At 38.6% G+C, this 23,212-nt stretch overlaps 1 protein-coding gene across 1 annotated transcript in view; it reads right to left on the bottom strand.

Annotated features, from left to right (window-relative positions):
* npr2 (natriuretic peptide receptor 2) overlaps positions 1-21,957 on the bottom strand; it is a 65,259-nt gene extending 43,302 nt beyond the window's left edge. Inside the window, exons 1-6 of the mRNA XM_088435189.1 lie at positions 20,964-21,957; positions 10,787-10,968; positions 9,300-9,413; positions 9,072-9,207; positions 5,631-5,725; positions 549-684 (exon numbers count right to left, since the gene is read on the bottom strand). Of these exons, the coding sequence (XP_088291315.1) occupies positions 549-684; positions 5,631-5,725; positions 9,072-9,207; positions 9,300-9,413; positions 10,787-10,968; positions 20,964-21,660 (1,360 nt within the window). The 5' untranslated portion in view covers positions 21,661-21,957. The remainder of the gene's footprint in view (positions 1-548; positions 685-5,630; positions 5,726-9,071; positions 9,208-9,299; positions 9,414-10,786; positions 10,969-20,963) is intronic.
* Between the last annotated feature and the right edge of the window lie 1,255 nt (positions 21,958-23,212).

Genomic DNA, 23,212 nt, shown 5'->3' with positions numbered 1-23,212 from the left:
AAATTACACTCACAAACAAATGCACCTAAGAGCAATTTGGAGTGTCCGATTTATTTGCCATGCATGTTTTGGGAAAGGGGGAGACTACCTGCAAAAAAAAAAAAAAAACAGGCATGGGGAGAACATGCCAACTCTACACAGGAAGGCTAGAGTTAGAAGTGAAACAGCGACCCCTGAACTGTGTGGTGCATGTGCTAACCAGTCTGCCTTCGAGCCGCCCTATAAATGCATCACGATGACTGCTATGTGTTCATTGTATTTTTATACACTTATGAAACTTGATTGTTATTATTGTTTGATTATTATGTTTCCTCTCTTTGATTGTGTTATTCTGTTGCTTACCAAATTGCGATCTGCAGATACCTGTAACAAACTCTTGCATACAATTACACATCCAAATGATATGATTGCATTACGTTGATAGTAATATACTGAGGGGATTGTGCAGCATTCCATAAGTGATGATGACATGTTCTAATGGACTTCACATTATTGTTTTAATTAAAAAATCTGTCTAATGCTGTGATGAAAAATTACTTATATCATACCATCATTGCAGGAGGGGTCATCTGTGGAAAACACACAGGGTGGGTTATCCAGCGGTGGGCCCCCATTGGGCCAGTGGATTTTCTCTGTCTGGGACCAAATGATCTCTTTCATGGTTCCATTGTAGTATGCAACCAGCTGCCAAAACATAGTAAATCAAATATTCTATTTACTTTTATGATTTGTAATTTATATTTTCAGTTGGCACGGAATCAGAATAGTCACAGGTATTTTTTTAATGACACAGACACAGTTCATTTTTAATGACCTAATCTTGTAATTGTATATTACAATGGTTGAACAAATCAGTGATAAAAAGTAGAATATTATCTTTCATGTACATATGATAATGATTGAAAATTGGAAAACTGAAAGTTGGTCTTTCTAGAAGATGCTATGCCAGATGGATGTTTTTGTTCATTCATCCAGAAAAGTCTAAAGCATGGATATCATAATCCAGTCTTCGAGGGCTGGTACCCTGCGCGTTTTCAATGCTCCCCTCCCAAACACACCTGGTTCGAAAGATTAGGAAAATATTCATGCCCCTGCAGAGCTTGCTGATGAGGTAATCTTTTGAATCAGGTGTTATGGGGGAGAGGAAGACGGAAAGCCCAAAGAACTCCGGCCCTTGAGGACTGGACTTTGACAGCAATGTTTGCGATTATGCAATGTTTAGACTAGTGGGGGCAAAAAGAACATAATTTTGTAAACAAACAAAAAAATGTTGGTGTTGACATCCCACTGAAATTTATTCTAATACGGACGGCGATTAGATGGTGATTATCGGCATGTTTTTATTTTATTTTTTTTAAGATTCTAAATATAGAATTACTTCACTTGGTTTTCAGCATCTGCGAGAATCTAGCGGCCACAAGTGACTCTTTGCACATCAGGAATTATGATACAAGATATGATGGACAGTAAGCATAGGTTGTACCTATAAAAAGACTGCGCAAAGATTAACCAGTAGCGAGGGGGAGTGTGACTTTTTTACTTTGATGGAACATCTGTTTTCCTGCTGTGAAACATGACTCCTGACATTTCAGAGGGTTTTTTCTTTGTTTAGTTTTGCTTTTCCCCCCCATGCTTGTAGCATGTTGTGTCGTCTCTACTTAAACCATGAAGACCATCACCCCTGTGGAGGGTCGTCCAAACAATGCAGATAGTGATGGGTATGGGGGCAGGGCCTGCAAAGACTGAGGTGAAATAGCAGCTGCAGGCCTTCAGTTGCTTATCATTCCAGGGCTGCCTTTCCTTCTGTAAAGAGCCACTATACAAAGCATATTGCTTGTACTACATAAAGTGAACGTGAGAGTTAACATCTGTTACCATTTTTCTGGACTTTGGGAGCATTGAACAAGATGGATTGTAGAATGGCAAGAATGGCTACATAAGGACATTAATTGCGTAAGGCAGTGGCTGGCTCTTAAAGGATTAAGGACTCAGCCACTGTAACTCAATATGAAAGCCAAAGAGTCGGTCGGCTGAGGTCAAGATTTGGGGTTTGGACAGACCACTCAAGGGTGGGTGGCTGTTGTCGCAAAGCAACGTTAAGCCCATTATTACCTAGAAATATCATTATATGGTATTATGGTATGGTATGGTTCTTTCCAGACCAAAAGTATTTGCCTATGCTGTGGTTATTAACTGTTATAATGTACAACACACACTCATAAAGATGCAGTAAGCATTTGTATAAAAAGTAATCTCTCATTTTACGTAGTTAATCGAGATCGAAATCCCCCCATGATAAGTGAAAAACTAAGAAGTAGCATTTTTGTTCCATGTAACTGGATTCAAATGAAAACTGCAGCAGATTTCATTTCATGATTAGCACCACAGCAAAGAGTCAGTTTATGAGACCGTGTTTGAATAAAATTGAATAAAAACTGGCCAACTTAATTGCATTTGGAACGGCCTGAACGCAAACTTAAAATAGTGTGCGCAAAGGTGGGAGTTTTGAAACAGTAATGGGCCCATGCAAAAATGCCATGTTTTCATTCTCAAATGAAAAAGGTCACAACCATTGATGAATGACAGAGCACAGAGCTGTTGCTTGATAATGGCATACAGAAAAAATGTTTGAATACCTGATAAGGGTTTAATGAGGGCATACAATTTACTCTCAACCTGATGTATATTTTGATTTCTTATAATGGTGGAAAACTGTTTTCAAGTCTAAAGAAATGGGCGGTTGACCAATATCATGGAAAATAATGTACCCAACCTGAGATGAATACTGTGCTAAGATTTTTTTGTATTAATAGTTGAATAATATAGATCAGTGGTCTCCAACCTTTTAATCTCCGGTCAACGCTTGACATTTTTACTGCGGACTGGGGGGGTCTCAAAATGTACAAAAAAGTACACATATTACATTAAGTCAATCATAAAACTGAATTACAAAAGCTGTGAATTTCAAGGGAAATACCTGGCACAAACGAAAATGTGAACGAGCTAAATGCATACAGGGCAGCACTATATATAACGTGATGAAGATAAGAACTAATATTAGCTAGCATGTTATTCGCAGTCACAAGTTGTTGGATCAACAAACTAATTTTGGGCATATTATTATACATCAACAACTTACAGATAAAGTACAACTTACAGACAGCCCTGGGCCAGATTTCACAGAGACAAAACAATGTGTGCGTCACCGACTGACTGCTCTCAAAACCACACCATCCTTCTCACTACAAAATGTAATATCAACAGGGGCCAGAGGTGGCACCAAAAACAAAGATCAAGCCAAACAAAGCACAAATTAGTGAACTGTTAAACTAAATAACTAAATCAGTTCCAAAACACTATTGTGGGTGCAGCCCAAGCGGCCCGGTACCAATTGATCCACGGACCGGTGGTTGGGGACCCCTGCTTTAGATTACTAAACTTGTGACTTAAGAGACAAATTACATAATTAGCTTCAGAGTCAGGAGATTTGGGCTTCAAATCTCAGCTCAGGCCTTCCTGTGTGCGGTTTTTATGTTCTCACAGTGATATGTGTAGCTCTGAAATTGACTGGTGACCAGTCCAGAGAGTGAGAATCAAACTAAATCTTAATTATGCAGTCGTTTCTCCAGCATTTTGATGCTGAAACAATAAAAAGCACATCTGCTAGAGCAGTTGCTTGTTGGCATATTTCCTGTGTTTGTTTTCATTGCCAGTGAATGCTCAAACAGGAGGAAACATTCAAGAAAGAAAAGAAATGCCCATCTGAAATTCTGAAGGTAACGGATGCCTTGTCAATGTAACTAACATGAGGTCTTTTTTTTCTTTGAGAACTTCTATTTTGCCATTGACAAAAATGTCACAGAATGCCCATTTAGCAATAATTGATTGGGGAAGGAAATCAGCCATCATTAAATGATCAAGATATCTACGCAAGTGAAAAATAAAAACCACTGGTGACCAGTCCAGGGCACGCCCAGACCTTAAAACCTGCAGGGGAATTTAAAAAACCAGGCCAGCCACCCGGGTCAATCGGTCATAGAAATGCACCAATTAAATCCAAGGATAAATGAGAACAAGAGCCCCTGCTGACAGCCTCAAAGGACCTTGACGAAATTCTGATTGAAGTCAAATGTGGCTAACCCACTTCTTTTGCACTCAAAAGAAAAAAGGGGCGAAAATGTTTTGCAGATCACAACACACAAATATTTTCCTCAGATAGTGGTGGAATTTTGAGGTTTTAAGCATGTTATCATTAGAAAAGTCAGGACCTCAGTATTAGTCAGCATACTAAGAGCCAAAGGATGTGGTTTGAACCTACACAAAACCATTTATTCTCTTCATCCCGAACACGGTAGAAAGAAGCATCTCAAAAATAATCCGCTTTATTGTGCTCTGTTATGTGTTTTGTGCCATCTCTCAAAAATTAATCTCACATTTTAAGTTGATTTATTAATGTAAATATTTGATAATACATTATTTTAAATCCAGAAAATGCGTGGAGGACATTAAAATGTAATAATTATTATCATTATCATACAATTTTGAAAGGTAATGGCGTATCAGTACAGTTTATCTATGAATCTTGTGGTAAGCAGTAGAAGATGGATGCATGGATGGATGGGCCCCTATAATGTAGGAATACAGTAACCTGTGTGAATTTAAATGTAATATTTTCTTTATTGTTTTCAGAGAATGAGAAGTGTTACCTTGGTACTATTAAAAAGCTTGAAAAAACTCTAAAATTGTGTTTTTTATTATTTCAAACATGTTTAATGTAATCACTTAAGTAATCAATGTGAACAAATATTTATGTTATTATTTGGTGAACAAAATTTGAATGAAAACAGAAAAATCTTGATTATTTTCATCATTTAAAGAATGCACATTTGTACATCTTGGTATTTTCTCAGTCAGTTTTATAATCTTGATGATACTTTATGACCCGATTTTCATTTCACAGCTGCAAATTTTCAAGTTATGAACTTGAATTTCTTGACCTCTTAATATGTAAAAGACAGGTTGAATTTGATGACGTTCAAAGATTCAAGATTCAAAGTGTTTTTTATCACGTGCACTGTTTAAAACAACTTTCTCCATACAATGAAATTCTTACTTTGCTGTTCCACACAAACTTTGTAAAAAAAAGAATAAGTAGCATGTTAAGACAAAAAAAAAAAACAAGGTGTAAACATTACATAAGTAGCAGAGCATAACTTTTGACTGGCAGTTCTTTGGGCTATAAAAGTGCTACTGAGCCTATTAAAAGAAAGTGAATGGATAATGCACGAAAAAGCATGAATTGGTCAAAAATAAAGGTTGGTCAGTGTACAGTAGCTCAAAGATGCTACAAGCTCATTAAACTGTGGCTGCAACACACACACACACACACACACACAAACACACACGTTTGCAATGTATTTTTATCTGGCTGAATCACATGGAAAAATAACCATACCTAAAGCTGACCTTAATTCAAGTATTTTTACAGAGGTAAAAGCGAGAGAAGGGAAGATAGACATGTGCGGAATTTTTGGCAAGTGTCCCAAACTCTGGAATGTCCCAACCTGGCTGTCCCAAACATACTACATAGTGTGACCTGAACAATAAAAACAAAGAAAAGGTGCACTTACCCCATACTCTCCTGTGTCCTGATTGGTCATTGCCCAAAGGTTGATGTCTATATCTCGGGAATTTTTGTGGTCTGTGGTAACAAGTCCTGTCACCCCTAGCAACAACATCCACATGAAAGATATGGTCACACAGGGCAGTGTTTCCCGCTTTATTCAAATCCGCAATACTACTTTTGAGTCAAGAGGATTCGAATAAGAGCAAGTTAATCCCTCTATTATTTTATGCGCTCTTGTGTCTTCGTTTTCCGTAGGTGTTGTTTTTGACATACTGTTTCTAAGATGATTCATTATCATGCATTAGAAAGGCTCAAATCCATTCCTTGGTGTCACTGGGCATATCCTAAGTCAACAGCTCGGAAGGCATTATATAAGAACCCAAAATGATGTCATCAGAGAACCTAAATGATCCACGATTTCAACGCTGTGACTCTTGTCAACGTCAATATGAGGATTCTTAAGAGAAAAGATAAAAATCAGCTTTCTTACTCTAATACTGAGATGTTCAAGATGAAATGCCCACAAAAATCATTATTAGGTGGAATGTGGCCTTCAAACCCTATAAAAGTGTCTCTTAATGTAAAAGCAGATGCCATAAAATGTTCAAAACTCTAAAATACCACAAAAGGCCATTGTGTAAGCAGTGATGTGAATGCATTCGTGGTAGCCAAGTAAACAAGCAGCTGTGTGGGCAGCCACATCAAACGATAAATGAATGTTTAGTGGAGGCTTGAGTCATAACGCTTTATTAACACTACCATTGTTTTGTTTGGAGGGCATATCATAATCTCATTTGGCTTTAATGCGTGCCAGTAACTTAAAATGGACTGAGTCAACATTCATTTGACCTCACGTAATGGTTATTGGAGTGTCAATTGAGTGGCTACAACTGCTCCATGGCCAAATCAAATTTCAAGTGGCGCTTCAATCATGGCGTGGAGGAAAAAATAAAAGGCTTGATTTGCATAGGGATCAATATTACAATTTAAATTTAACCCTTTCACTCTCGTTGGGGCAATGTGTCCCACAGCTGTTCGATAAATGGCAATGGGTATAGGAATGGTAGTTTTAAACACAGCTGTGGTCTAATGCATTTCGCCCAAGACAAATTTACCCCTGAGGACAATAAAGTTCATTTTATCTTAATAATATGAAATGCGGTTCATTACACACCTATCTACAGATTCTAGTGGCATTTAGGAACTTTTCCAACACAAGCCAGGTTGTGTTGTACAACTTCTTGTCAATTAACCATCGAGTACTGCAGAATTATTATAGATTACACTGATTACTATGTATTGTAGGCATTTGGTAATCATTTTCACTTCTCTGGCATGGGTTTTGTACAAGTATCGCAGCCTATGGGATATACAGTCCCAGCAGTATTTCTTGGTGGTAAAGGAAGTGGGAATTTTCCAAGTATCCTTGACTTATAAACAAGTCATATATGCCATAAGATTTTGATTTTTTTTTCGAGAGAGAAAAAAAAAAGAACAAAGAATTTGACATTTTCTTGCATTTTCTTCCTTGACCCATCTGGGAGAATTCTTGGTAAGGGACTTTTGTTCTCACGACCCACTCGACAACGTCAGGGCAAGAAGAAATGCCCTCATACTGCCTTTTAACCAAAGAAGAGACTAATCGAATGATGTCATGAGAACCTATGCTGACCGTCCAATGCAGGTTTGGAGATGGACCACCTCCTCTGCGGCGCTATTGTAAGGATGGACCCAAGCGACCAGACTATGTGGAAGATCTTACCCGATGGCCTCGTCAGCTGTCAAGGCAGTTTTGCACTGGATACTTGCTGCCTAATATGGCACAAAATGTTTTTACCACTCGGCATCTAGTGCAACCTATTGAGCCTGGAAGGGGGCTCCTCCCACCTGAGGTCCCTTCTGAAGATTTCTTGGGAGTTTTTCCTTTTCTTTCTGTGAGCTTTGTACAGGGGATGCAGTTGTGTATTTATGATGTTCTGTATGACTTCTTTTTCACCTGTGAAGTCCTTGACACTGTGGTGATTCAGGGCTATACAAATAAACTTGATTTGACTTCTGCACCACCCCCGTACAGTCAGTGTAGACTAAACACACGCACAGACCATCCAAACAGCACCAGATTTCCGGAGAAGAGATTTTGCACCTAGTCTGCCAAGTAAAGGACAACTTTTCATTTACTAGTTTTAAACTTTTACTGCAGACAATGTCAAGATGATGTTTATCAACTGGAAAGAGGTGGAGAGGGGAAAAGCCTTCAAATTCCTCGGTACCTACATAAGTGAGGATCTCACATAGTCCCACAACACTCGACAGATTGTCAAGAAGTCCCAATAGAGACTGTACTTTCTGAGAAGACTGAAGAAATTGGGCATGCCAGCAAAGATTCTCAACAACTTCTACAGCTGTACAGTACAATCCAAAGTATCTTCTCCACCTCTATCACAGTCTGGTAGGGCAACTGTACGGCACAAGACAGAAAGGCTCTCCATCCAGCGTGTGATCAAGACCTCACAGTGCATCTGTCAAGCAGCATTCCCCTCACTACAGGACATTTACAACACCAGGGTTCTGCAGAGGACACACAACCTCATCAGGGACAATACTCACCCACAACAAACCTGTTTGAACTGCTGCCATGAGGCAGACGCTACAGGAGCCTGAGGGCCAGGGCTACCAGGCTGGCAAAGAGCTTCTACCCACAGGCCATTCGGATTCTGCACAAATCCCTCACACACTAATCTGCCTCATCACCAGTCACTTTTCCGCATGCACCTTATAAACTCTGCACAGTGCAGGAAAGCTGCTAAATACATAATATTTTGCACTTCATGATATTTTGCACGAGTATCCTCACATGTGTACAGTTTCTTCCACTCCATCTACTTCATAATATGTTCAGAATGTAAGTCCATTCATTTATTAGTAGTTCATTTTTACTGCCCTATTACTCAATTACGGTTTCTTTTGTTTTTGTTTTATTGCCTACTTTATTATTTGCACGATTATGGAATGAAGTCTGCTTGAGGAAGTGAACAGAATAAGAATTTCAATGTGTGGTATTACTATGCATTTGACAATATAACTCTTGAATCCCATTGACCACGATGCCTACCTGAAACTCTGAAGGTAACGGATGCCTTGTGAATATAACATTGGGTCTTTTTTTTTCTTTGAGAACTTCTATTCTGCCATTGACAAAATTGTCACAGAATGGCCATTTAGCAATAGTTGACATTGTGGAAAAAAATCAGTCACAATAAATAATCAAGATATCTATGCAAGTGAAAAATAAAAACCAGAAACTAAAAATCTGAAATGTTCCTCAATATATTGAAATAGCTTCATAAAAGAAATGAAAGTCTTCATAATTACTGTAAGTAGTTAGGTTATTGCTTAAAAATAAGGGGGTATTCTGTAAGAGATAATGTAAAAAATAATTACTCACCCCAGATTTGGCGGTTTTGTGTTCTCATTGTGATGTTGATGCCATCGTTTTGAGCTCCCCCTTCAGCCAGCGTTTCTTCTAAGGCCTTTGCGTATAGCACAAACCCATCATAAAAGCTGCCTGCAATATAATCCATCTGCAAGATGACACATGGCAGTCATAAAGGTGACATTATGTTCGCATCACTTGACAATAACTCCAAAATTATTTACAAATAATTTAACATACCAGTGACGGTTTCAAATGCACACCAAAATCCTGTTGTGCTCTTGCATGAAGTCGCCTCTGAAAGTCCTTGTACTCGGGATTATCAGGAGGTCGGTATGTTATAATGAAAACAGACTGAAAGGACATGGGAAAAAAAAAAAAAAAGAGTATAATCATAACTGAAACACATAACAGCATATTGGTCAAAACATTTTATGTAAAGATATGTTCAAAAGCAACACAATTATTTTACAGTGCTTACACTGCTATTCAAGCAGAATAGCATTTTCTATGCCAATTGCCATGGCAACTCTCGAGTGCCTTTACTTACTCATTTATCTCACCAGTCTGCTCAAAGCGCTGTCACCATGTGTTTTTTAATTGCTATAGTACTAACATTTTAGCACAATTTATGTTTTTATTGCAATTAATTAGACCAGGGGTTCTCAAATCTTTTGGAGTCCTTTTAGGAAAGTAAGAAATCGCCTTGCAAATCCTTGCGAAAACAGAACAAAAAAAATCATGCCGACCTTAAGTGCCCTTTTTATTCACCAATGTATTCAATTCAACAAAAAATGTATATGTGTGTGTTTATATATATATATATATATATATATATATATATATATATATATATATATATATATATATATATATATATATATATATATATATATTTTTTTTTTTTTTTTATGCCATACTGAAGTTTACCCCTCCATAAACAAGTGGGTCAATTTCCCCGAAACAGGTTGCTGCCAATTATTTAATGACTAAATAAACAAGCTCTGTGATGATGATGTGGGTTTAAGTAGATTTATTGAAGAGTCATGAACCCAACCCTAACCCCAACGCAATGACAAAGCCTTACTCTGAATCCTCAAAAAAAAAAATCCATTAAGCTTTACCTGTCATCAAATAAAACTCATAAAATAGCTTTGATATTGTTACTCTCCAACTCTGATGAGAAAAATACAGATGACCATTATACTGGCCTTGAATTGAAGTACCATGAGAGATGTTCTCCCTGTGCTTGCGTAATTTTTCTCTGGGTACACTATAACCTGATGAGTTATTTCAACTAAAATGGCTGGAGGAAACCAATTGCAATCTTGTTCCTTTATTACCTGACCCGCTTAACCTTATGATGTTTGCTTTTCAGTTTAATAACTCAAAACAAAATGAGGTATTTAAAAAAACAATTAACAAACAAATACTTACTAAGTACCAAGTGAAAAATTTTGTGAAATATGCTATACAACTGAAAATAAACTTGAGTATGATGGACTTTCATTTGTATAATGCTTTTGAGGTACTTGAAGCACTTTGACACTATCTTCCCTTTACCCAAACGACACAGCCTCAGGAGTAACTGGAGGTCTTGGATAAAGGAATTCAAAACTTATTTAGCCCATTTCGAGGGTAAAAGGTAATTTATTGTCTGTAAAAAAAATTGAAATGGAAAATGGACGAATGTCAGTATGTGTGCATTTGTTTTGTGTTCAGCGTACCTTAAAGACCTTGATGGCATCATCCCAATGAAAATCTGAGTTCTGCCATGGTTTGTGCTCTGTCAAGCTCTCTGCAAAAACATCCAGATAAAAAATGGCGTAGTTTTCTGGGTCCACAATCTCAGAGTGGAAGAGTTTCATGATGTTGAGGAAAGTGTCCAGGGGGCCACATATGTACACAACTGCAGTGGGGGGAAAACCAACAACAAAAGAAGTTATTTGACTGTAGCTATTTTACTGAAGCTATTTTACGACCATGAAATAGAACTGAAAAAATGTGAATCAATGGCTGAACTCGAAAAAGAGTTTTAAAAAGAAATCATTAAAAATATTTACAAATATGTCTAGATTGAAAAAGATTGTGTATTAAAGATTGTAATGTGTTAATTTGATCCAAGGTATATATGATTGTATTTAAATATTTATGATTGTATGTATGAATTACCTGCACTGTGTTTATATGTTCACTAAAATAATCTAGCAATTAAACATTGGGAGACAGAAGAAGATATTATCGAAGATTTGATTTTGAGTTTGAACTGCTATTTAACTCTGCAGTATTTTGTTGGTGTTATGTTGAAAATTATCCATCAATTTTTGCATAAATATGTTGGTGTTAAAATATGCAGGCATGTTAAGTACCGTATTTTCCGCACGATAAGGCGCACCGGATAATAAGGCGCACCCTCAATTAATGACATATTTTAAAACGTTTTCCATATATAAGGCGCACCCACAATTAATGACATATTTTAAAACATTTTCAATCAAAATATAGTATTACTCAAAGTAATAACAATATTAACTCAAATAATAACTCTAAACTCTCAATAGCATAATAACTCAATGTCAATATGACCAACCTTGTTCAAATGTAAACACACAAAAGAAACAGGTAAAGCTTACTTTATCACTTCATTCCCCATCTACGTATCCCAATCTCAATATTGATCCATATATAAGGCCTACCTGATTATAAGGCGCACCATCAAGCTTTAAAAAAAAAATTAAGGCTTTTAGGCGCGCCTTATAGTGCGGAAAGTACGGTACATTACTGCCTCACTTTGCTTGCTGGCTTTCCACCAGTGAAAGTGAGGGGTGGCAATTGGTTGACAAATTTGATTTTGAACGTTACAGTAAAATTGTATAGTTGTGTTTCAATTACCTGAAGCAGTTTGTCAATGCTATCTGTCAATTGTACTGCATTGTAAAATTCTCTCTCTCTCTCTCTCTCTCTCTCTCTCTCTCTCTCTCTCTCTCTCTCTCTCTCTCTCGCTCGCTCGCTCTCTCGTACTTTCCAAATCAATGTAAGAGATTTTTTTTCTTTGGGATGCAATCCATGGTGTTTGCCCCTTGGCATATGAACTTTACCAAAAAAGTGATGTAAACATGGAATGTAGAAAAAGATCATGCTTGCTCTGTAACCTAATTGAAAGGTTTATCCAGTGTCTTACTTTAGCAGGTAAACATTCATAGGCGTAGTCAAAAACAAACCTAGGCCTCATTGTCTGCTTTTACAGGAATCAACCTTAAGGCCTGTCTGTTTACAATGAACTTTCACCCTGCCACCTACACTTGAATGCTTTTACGCCACAAAAATATATAAGCACCATTATTTTCATTCCAGACAGATGCTGGAGTGAAGGCTCACAGCTCAGAGGCCACTTAGCAGACATTTCCTCATTGGTTAGACTAACGTTGGACCCCAACTCTCATCTGTTCCATCATGGTTTAACTATGCCAAGTAGTTCTGCTGTCTCCTGGATCGCACCCAAAATAAATGCCCCAACAGTCGGGGGCAAAACGGCCTTGTGTGTTGTGGCAGCCTAATGTAGACAGGCTTGCTCACAAATGCACATTCAAGTTGTTTGGTCAACTTGTTCCACTTCTCACTCTTCAAGATCACATTTCTGTATTTTCTCATTTTTTACTATGAAGACACCAATACACATTTTTATTCATGTTTCTCTGAATAATTCAATGAAAAGGTTGAAATTGACTGCCATTGAAGTAGTGTTTACTAAACAAATGCAATACCGTTAATATGTCATAAATACTGCATGTCCTAATATAGTGTCTATAAGGAGGGCTGTCACTATCGAGTCTTTTCAAAACCAGTTATCCTATTGATTATTATATCAAATATTCGAGTAATCGATCCCCAAGGGCCACCACTCCAAAATATATATTTTATGACATTTTATCTATTTGTTTATTTTGAGGCCAATGAGAGAAGGAGTGGATTACAACTCCTGCCTTCATTGGTCGATATCACACCAGTCAATCTTGTATTTTGTAGGCGTGCCCATGAGCCGATTGTCGGAACGATTGTCTTATCCAAAATGTTGTTATATCTCAAGGCAGCAGTCTCTAAATGAAACTCAGGAATGAGTATGGTGAGGACAAAACAGAGCGTTGAGAAGATGTTAAAAGTTGCAATAAATTGGAATTTCGAGTGTAAACTCTGGTTTCTTGTTATCATGTTTGGTCAGCAACGAGCTCCATTCTAGGTCGACGTCTGAGGGCGGTTACTCCGAGGGCCCGCTGTCATCCCCAACTATGGCCAAGCGGATGGAAATGGGAAGTGACAGTCACAGCTCCGTGTGCGGATATTTTGCCAACTTAGTACTAAATGTTTATGTGTTATTAAGCCCACAAAAAAGAGCAGCGATTCAGCTGCTTGGTAGTGCACCAAAACATCAGATGGGTTTTCATATGGGTGTTCTTTGTTTAATTGCAGTAACAGTTGCAAGTCCACTTCGCAGTAATTGAAAATATTTTTTTTTTTGGTCACTCTTTTTTGATTGGAAATGATCCCCAAACTTGTGATATCCTTTATTGTTTTTTGCTTTTTTCTGAGGGTCTATCTGTGTGGCCACTATTGTAATTATGTGTATGTCTGCAAGAAATGTCCGCGTATAAGCCAGTGGAGCCAATGTGGCAGTGAAAAGTGAGCAGCGTGCTCAGGCACACACTCAGGGTTTGCGCTAGAGGATGAATTGCAGGCAGAGGAGCTGTCTGCCCAAAAACTACAGTGAGAACTGAATTTATTTAATGCCCGGCGAGTCCCAACACAGTTTGCCAAACGCTCTAAAGTGGTAAATGAGACTTGCTCAGCACGATAATAAAGATTTTAAGAGTTTTTAACTTTTTAGCTGTTTGGAATAGAAGAGAAAATGGAAGGACCCTTCCTGTTCAAAAATGACTAAACCCCCAGTCCACAAGGTAAGGTCCATAAAGACATGCTTGGATGAGTTTGGTGTGGGAGAACTTGAGTCAACCCATCGAACCCTGACCTCAACACCATCAAACACATTTGTAAGAACCAAAGCAGCGATTGTGAGCAAAGCTCATCTAACATCTGTGACCTCTGTTGATTCAACAGCGAGAATGAGTGAGTGGGGGACTCCAACCTTAACCTAGCAGCTAGAAGTATTTTTAAAAAATATGTTTCGTTCTAATAATGGAAAATAGTATGGTACCAATTCCCCTGACCACAGTAAATGTACTTCCCACATCTCCATCTGCCAGGAACTACAAGAAAGAATTTAGAGAAACTAAAGTGGTGGATATGAGTTTGACTGAGAAAGTGCACACAATCACTTTGTCAGCTGTAAAAGCTCAAATGACATGAGTCATCACAATAGTTAGCGCTCGTCTCCACAGTCCCAGCCTCTCGTCATCTAAACCCAGTTGGCAGAGCTGATAGCCCCGGGGTTATCTGCTGGGATAAAACTGAGTAAATACCTTGACTGAACTATTGGTTTCAATGACCTCTGGCTCACTCCAGGAGAAACGTAATTAAACAGAGAAGGGCTTTTTCTTTAATTAGCATTGGACACCGTCCTTGCAGTTATTTGTATATGCACAAGCGATTGACACGTTTGAAAAAAATGCAACATGGATGTTTTCATGCTACCAGGAGCATTATGATCCATTCACCGGGATTCAGCGATCCACAATTCATGAATACTATTAATAATATTGATAATAATTAAAATACAATTAAATATTACTGAACATGCTAAGGAGTAAAAGTAGTGGTAGCATGGATGGGGTATAGGGTAAAAAAAAAAAATGAAAAGGTCCATTCAGTCATGACGCTGACTTCAACTCAAAAGAAAAAAAGAAAAAAAAAAAAAACAATGTTTGATTCAAGAAGCTAAAATACAAAAAAAAAAAAAAAAAAAATTACCTTTTCAATTTAAATAGTTTTAGGTCAACTGGTCACAGTGGCCGTTTTCAGCCAATAGTCTAAACAGGCAAAAACTGCCGTTATTAGGCACACGTTTTTCTATTTTTAAGTCCTAAAGAGGCAAGGATTTTCATAATTTTAGAGAAATTCAAGAGTATGTTAGGATTTAACCAATGGCTGTTATGGATGGTTTTGTCCGTTTTGCCTCTTTCGACTATCAATGGTTGAGACAGCAGCCGCTGTGCCCAGTAAAGGGTTAAATCATTTATGAAGATATAATGCTTGCATTTTATCTTTAATGTAAATTAATGTAGTGTAGGGCTGCAACAACATTTTAACATTGAATTAGTTAATTAATCGACAAACTGGATGCTAAGAACACATTTTAATTTCCAACCTTTTATTCAAAAATGTATATTCTCCAGCTAGAAGGTGCATACATACTTGTTTGGTACATAACCTTGGAAAATATACAAACCTTGATGATTGTTTTCCAAAATAAAAATAAATGTGTTGTTTTTTTTTGTTTCAATTTGATTCAACATAATTATAATCAGTCTATTTAATGAAGGACTACAGAAATAATATTACCCTGGTCCTCGAGGGCCGGTGTCCTGGATGTTTTATATGTCTCCCCTTCTGCAAGACACCCTTTCAAATTTGTTTCAAATTGTCAGGATCATTATCCAGCTTCTAATGACCTTGCTGATTGTATGATCATTTGAATGAGGTGAGTTGCAGCCGAGAGCCATACAAAACATCTATACAAAACAATGGTAGGTCTCTAAACAATTAACCCATTATTAAAAATATAGATGAGGTGTCGGTTAATTTTAACACCTCTACTGTAATCTAGACTACATTCTGTATTGATGACACCTATTTAATACTCCGAAAGTCCCACATATTAGCTTTTTCGGGTTTTTAATTTGACATTTTTTTGCCATAGGGTAAATCCTCCAATACATTCCACTCACTCACTCACTCACTCACTCACTCACTCACTCACTCACTCACTCACTCACTCACTCACTCACTCACTCACTCACTCACCACTGAAATGTGGATTAATGAACAGCTGCAGTCACACGTTTCTGCAAGTTGTTAGAAAAAAAACGCTCTTCACCTCTTCTTGATTTGTGACCCGGCCTTTCAAAAACCCTGCGTATTATCTTAACAGCTTAGATGGACCCCAGCCTTCAAAGCTCTGAACTGTAATAAAGATGCTTCTGGTGTTGCACATGTACACTAAGTATAGCTTTGCAGAATCCAGAGCATGGTAACAAGCTTTGCATTAAGAGGCAGACACATTTCCCGTTGCTGTGCCCTGGGAGTCATTTTGGCCTACAGTACTGTACAAAAGTCTCGGGAAGCATTCGCTCTGTCGATTAAATCACCTCATCTTTTTTTTTTTTTTTTAACACTTGAATCATTTCGGCAGACCAAAATATATTAGGACAACGGGATTATGTCACCTGATATCCCCTGTAAAGGGGTGTTAGTGTAGACCCGTTAAATTTGTTTGAGGATCTGCAGGTTGGTTGTCAATAATTTGCTCTCAATCACACCAAACTATAACATTAATGCAATCAAATGTGGGTGATCACAATGTTTAAAAGTAGTAGTTACACTTTGGAGTGACAACAATTTTGGTCTGATGCTGTCATTCTTTTTTTCCTGGCAAAGATCACACAACCCTGCAAAAGCTCCTCTGAAATTTAAACAGGATGTAATTTCAATCAAATTTTCTTTGATAACAGAATTCTCAAAAAAGAAATGGAGCATATCTACCTTTACTTGAGTAATGACTGGGTTGATTTCACCATAGGTTTATGTATTCATTTTGATCAGATAAGCTTGAATTTTTGGCTGGAATAGTAATGAAAAAAGGAACTAAAAATAAAAAGTCCGATTTTTGTGTTACATATAAAGTTGGAAGTAAAACGGACTTGTAGTTCGAAGACTGTTTATTATTATCACTCAGCCGTGACCTAAAAACAATGACTGTATTTGTGGTTTTGGCCCTGTTTGGGAAAGATAACCAACTAGGCAGTACCATTCCCTCTTTCCATGAAGAACAGAAGGTTCACTTAGGTTTGATTATACCGTGTGTGTTGAGCTGTCCTTGTGAATGGACTTTTGGATTGAAGGATATATCGCAATACCGAATGACTTTTTCGCTCCTTCTGCGTTTATAACCTTCAAGTCAAATAAGCCTGAGGCTCCATCACATAAAAACTGATATTGAGCAGATAACAATTATGAAAACAAGAACAAATATCCATCCATTTATTTTCTAACCCTTTGTCCCCATAAACTGCCAGCTCTGTTAAAATGTGTTAATATTTGACGTCTATGGCTGCCAATGGCAGTGAATGAATTAGGATCATGAGGCTGGAGCCTATTCCAAATAACCTCGGGTGAAAGGTGGGATACTCGGGAGTGAACCTGAGACCCAACACTTTTCTTTGTACGCGCAGTTTGGTGACAGTGCAACATTTACTCTACATAATGGAAGCACATGGGTTGAATACACGGCATATACCTCGACACACATATCCAACTCTCTTTAGAACCTAGGTCAATCTCCCAATGTCTGGTTAATTCAACGTAAAGTGGCCGTAACATGATATTTACGTACTTTCCACAGTGTAGTATGTGCAAATAAATTAGGCACATTGGTGATTTAATTTCTTATTAAATGAGTTTCATGGTTTTGATCTTTCTAACCAGGAAGTGAAATGGCTCGTTTGCTCTTACCATGTAGTTGCCATGCCATCTTACACATCAAGCGGCAGGCCACGCAACATACATCCATCCATCATCCTGACCGCTAGTCTTCACGAGATTCGCGACTGATTAAGACTACTGCAACATCATGAATAACGGGATCAAAAACAGGCGTTTTACTGACATTAAAATTTAAAGCCGTCTTTATATACAGTAAGAATTCCCACCTACGGACCTCTTTCAAACGGAAAAAAAAAAAACATTTACATCATTTTTTTTTACGACCATAGTACATTAAGGACCGATCCCTTGCAACGGAACTGCGGTACAATATGCCTGCAGTTGCACAAACGCAGGAAGTTCCCACTCTATACTACGCACTAAGCGTCCATTGGTCCTTTTTCAATCTTCTATCATTGGATCCAAAATGGCGCCGTGACTCTTTATTGTTATGAGTTTGGCTGAAATCACAAAAGATTTTAATGTTATTATTTACGGCCTGTAGATTATGGCATCCATAAGAAAAAGAACGGATGGAGAAGATAATGTGCCCAGTTCCAACTCCTGATCAAAAGCCAACGTCCAGCGAGGAAGCAATGGAAATGGCATCAAAAATCCTTTTGTATGCACAAGAATCAGCAGACATCAGCGATGATCAAGGAAACACTTACTTGCAATTAGCAACACAACTGTATATGATACGCAGGCAAACATTTTCATAAAACAAAAATGAAACCAACACAGCAACTGAAACAGGCTCATTCATTTCCCAAGGCGGACAAAACTCAAAATTAACAATACAGTACAGTATGCAATACTGTAGTTAAGTAGAGTAAAGCCTGTACTGTAATGTATTTTATAAACGGTACTATATTTGGGCCATGTTTTTACATTTTCCAGTATTGTGTTCATATACCGTATAATTTCTGAATATTGCAGTTTTGATTCATAAAGAGGTATTGGACAATATATTTTTGCAGATTTTGCTTGTGTTGTTATACATGTACTGTATTTTTTTTAACGTCCTTGCACGTTCACGCAGGACATGTACTGTCTTTTCCCACATAAGGACATTCTGATATAAGGATAGATGGCAAAATGCAAATATGATGCCCGACTAGAGAATCCTTTCTTTCCTTAGCTCCGTCCACGGGTGAATTATTTACTACTGACGCATTTCTACAGTAAAATGTTGTAGCTTATAAATGAAACGTTGCTCTGTTTACTATGCCAACTCAGTGCAAAATTTCTCCTCTTCAGCTCCAGAAGCAAAACCAAACAAAAAGACATGGATAAGATTGGCGTGTATTTTATCTTGCAAAAGTGGTGCAGGGGAGTTGCCAATTGTTCCTGTCTCGCTCCTGTCGTCATAAGCGAACTTCAAGCTGTTTTCATCTGCATGGGTGGGGCCGATGTGAGCACAGAATAAGCAAGGAATGCTTAGAAATGCATCAATGAAAAATATAATACTTTGGGAGTGTTTAGGGTGAGAAATAAACATTGGAAAAAAAAAAAGCTCCAAAAAGTTGACTTTTGGTGTTAATTCAAGAACAGTTCATTCGTCAGCTTCTCTGTGATCTTTTTTTTCCTTACTCTGAATGTTTATATAATATTGTTGCAATTTTGTATCCAACTGCGAGTGGGGATTTCCCTAAAAGTCGAGCCTCACTATGCCTTTGTAAACTTTTAAAGGTCTACTGTCAATGTGCTTTCACTTTAAACCAAGTAAGAGTTCAAAGATTTTCATTTCAAACTGTCTCTCTCAGGTGGTGGTCCCTGAAATAAAACCAGTCGCAGCAGCCTAAACATTCCAGTAATATAACGCCAGAATAAAGAGACATCAACACTCTTTTTTCATCTGCCTTGCGTAAAATAAACCTATTTCATACAACAGGTTAATTAGTTGGCTATCGGGTCATAGAAAATGTGTAACATTTTTGTCAAGTGACTAGAAAGGTTGCTGGTGAGACATAATGCAGACAAAATGCTTGTTTGATCAGTTGGATACTTAACATTTCATCAGGTATGTGGTGGAATTTTATCCTGTGTCACTTGGTTTGTCCAAAATGACTGTCTGTTTACAAGACTCTCCAATGAATGTCTTCGTTTTTTCTGGCCAGGAAAGGTGACCGGTAATTTGCGCTACCTAGATGTCAACCGGTTGCCATTCAGACAACAGAATAAGTCATGGTTTCTTTCCGGTACATCAGCGTTGATTTCACTTAAAGCACACGTTTGACACTGTCAATTCATGAATACATTGCCACGAGATTATCTCGGTATATACATGCTGCGTTTTTACAAAAGCAGGTTTGGCGGAGATTAGTTTTGAGTTATTGATGAGAAGACGAATTTGACAGATATGTCCATTTTGGGATTTCTACAAAAACAACCTCCTAAAAGGTCGACTTTCATTTTCCACGACCAAAAGGTTCAATTTGTAATCGAAGGGTATGAAAATAAGGGATTAGTAGACGATGCACACAGTTGAAAGATGAATGTGCCAAAACGTTAAATGTAATTTTCTCAAAACTAGGGCTTTCATTTTTCAAAAACAAGAAGATTCAAAAAGCTGCACCTCCATGTATTATATTTCATTTTAAAGGGTATAAGTGTATAATTAAGATCTATCAATATCTCAATTTTCATTTGAAAGCAATAAGCCTGATTTTGCAAAAATGGATCACATATATACTTTTTATGAAAAAAATTCTATTGCGAGTGCCTTGACGCAATAAAGACCTAGAATCAATGCAATAATAGTTATATTTCCAGTATAGATTCCTCCAGATGCTGGAGATTCAGTAACAAGAAAAGTGTATGTGAAAAACTACATTCGTACGTTGTTTTTTTTTTTGTTTTTGTTTTTTTTAATAACATTGACCTGGACCATAATCATAAGTTTAGCATTAAAGAGTTTGGAAACATCATCTTTTTCCCCCACAATTTAGTAAATTTCCCAAGAGTAGATTAATTTCTAAATCGTCTGCACCATGAAGAAATATTAATGGAATTGATTGTTGTATGTTCACTTCTTGAAATGATGTGGGCGATGCTTTATGACCCGTATTGGCTTTCAGTTCATAGCCGTGCATTTCCATGGGCTAATAGCCCAAATTTCTCGACATCTTAACGTGTTCGAGACTATTTGAATTTTGAGGCGTTTTGACGCGTACTGTACTAATTAACATAATCGTGGTTGTGTTTGATGGGTTTGAAAGTTTGCAACATCGAAATGAAACCAGCGCTTACTTCTGCCTCGCTCCTTCATGAAGGCGATGAGCTCTTTGTAGTACTTGAAGTCGTCTTCATAGGGCTGGGCCTCCACCGTGATGTTCATCTCCTCCTTCAGTTTGAGGTAGATGCCCTCCGAGAGGAAGTAGTGCGGCCGGTCGTCGTGCCTCAAGTCGTGGAAGATGACCACGGCGCGGGACGTCCAGTTAAAATGCATGTGCAGCATATTGGTGAAGTCCCCCAGCTTGGTGGTGGACGGCCCGCTGCGCACGATGGTTCGATACTCGTCGCGCTTATCGAAGCCGTACGCGGGTCCTCCGGCGGTGATGAGCGGGAGCTTCCAGTGGGACGCGAAGCGCCCCACGGAGGCGAGCGGATACACACAGCCGGGCCCGAAGAAAGCGTCGGGCCGAATATAGAGTTTGGCGTCCACGGCCACCACCTGGGCTCGGCTCTCGGCGCACGAACGCGCCGCTGGGTCCTCGGTGCTGTAGTTGAGGATGTTGATGGAGCGGCCGAGGAGCAGCCCGTGCTTGCCGTGGAGATCTTCGTGCGCCATGAGGATGGCCGGGAAGACGCGCGGCAGAGCCCACGGGTACTTGTGGTGGTTGTCCGGCAGCATCACCGCCACCGTTATGTTGCCTCCACACGCCGGGAGGAGGCAGCAGGAAACGGCCAGCAGCAGGCAACATCCCAGCGCCTCTCTGCAGCCCATGACGCTCGTCCCCAGCAGTCAAGTACGGAACCGGTTGGAGTGGAGAAACGACCGGCTGCGGATGCGGCCCCCCTGACGCCAAACATAAGTCTCCCCTTTCCTTTCGTTAGCTTTTCTCCTATTTGCTCTCAAAAGTCACTCAAAGTCAACGGTGGCGTCATAGTAGTAACTGCCAGACAGACGGTGCCATGCGTCTCTGCCGCGTAAATCCGAGTCAAAAACCAGTCGCCGTGCGCCCGAAGATGGACCTATCCGGCACCGCGTCGGCTTCCAACTGAAGGTGTGTGGGCGAGTGAGAGCATCCTTTCAGATGACTTCAACTTTAAGAGCAACCCTCGTCCCCTGCTCGGCCCCCCGCACGTCACACGCTGTAAGAAGCACAGTGACGGGCTGCCATGTCAAATAAATCAGTCACATTTCAGTCAACTCATCTTTCTATTCGACTATACGACAATACGCGCGCATTAGATTAGATTCAAACAATTTTCAGGGCAAACATACTAATTTAATTTTTAAATAGTAATTAACGACCTACCGAGAGCCTAAACAGCCCCCGAGGTTTCCCGATCATATTTTAGAGGATTAACAACACTCACTCACTGTAACATAAAACATACCGTAAAGATTACGCTCAAAACAGTTTCTTTTTTTTTTTTTTGCAGTGTATGAACGTGACTCCTAAAATGGTCTTGTGTCGCCACCTGCCGGTCACAAATCAAAATCGTGCAGGCTACCCGTAAAACGCAGGTTCCCTCGAAACACAAATTGCGAAATGTATCACAGAAGTGTGTAAATGTCTTGGCATTAAGGTTAGGGTTTCATACTTTTTTTTTTTTTCAAATAAGTCATTCTGACAGTTACACACCATGTAGGACAGACGCGTGATTCTGATTCCATTGCCTTGAACGAAGGACTTGACATTGTTTTGGCGCCCATATAAAGGTAAATCTCTGCAAGTTACAAAAGCATAACGACCAGTATTTCAATGATACGTTCTCCTTTATTTTTAGTCCGGCGGTTTCTAATCATACTTTAAGAGAAAAGAATACGTATACATTCAAAATTAAATTGAATTTATCCACAAGGGCTCGAGTCAATTCACTTTTATGGTTCACTTAATATTTCATGCAGCAGAATTTTACTTTTAGACGATTTGAAATTATGTGGGAGACATTTCAAGAAGTAGCAATGCTGCAAATAGTAAAAACCTGTTGGTCTAACTTGAAGTTTAAATAAAAATATGAATGTGTACATATATTTACATGAAAAATGTACTCAAGGCAATTATGCAAGCTATTGAACATGGCATTATCAAATGAATAATTTCAATCTATTCTAGAGCAGAATGTGAAAAAAAAGGCAAAATGCTGGAGCACCATTATGCCACTTTTTCATTGGCCCCACTTAACAACTGAAACTGGCTACTTTGTGAATGCATGCATTTCCATTTTACATTTTCCGGAGAAAGAACTTGGAGGTGGTTCTGTAATCCCGGGCATACAATTTTGCTCTCGTTACCCACCTCAATTTGGGATCCCAAGAAGTACACTTT

This window comes from Hippichthys cyanospilos, chromosome 15 (genome assembly GCF_059441005.1).
Source record: "Hippichthys cyanospilos isolate Australia breed blue-spotted pipefish chromosome 15, RoL_Hcya_1.0, whole genome shotgun sequence".
In the NCBI taxonomy this organism is placed as follows: domain Eukaryota; kingdom Metazoa; phylum Chordata; class Actinopteri; order Syngnathiformes; family Syngnathidae; genus Hippichthys; species Hippichthys cyanospilos.
Note: the sequence above shows the minus strand (reverse complement) of the source record. Positions and strands in the feature narration are given on the sequence as shown.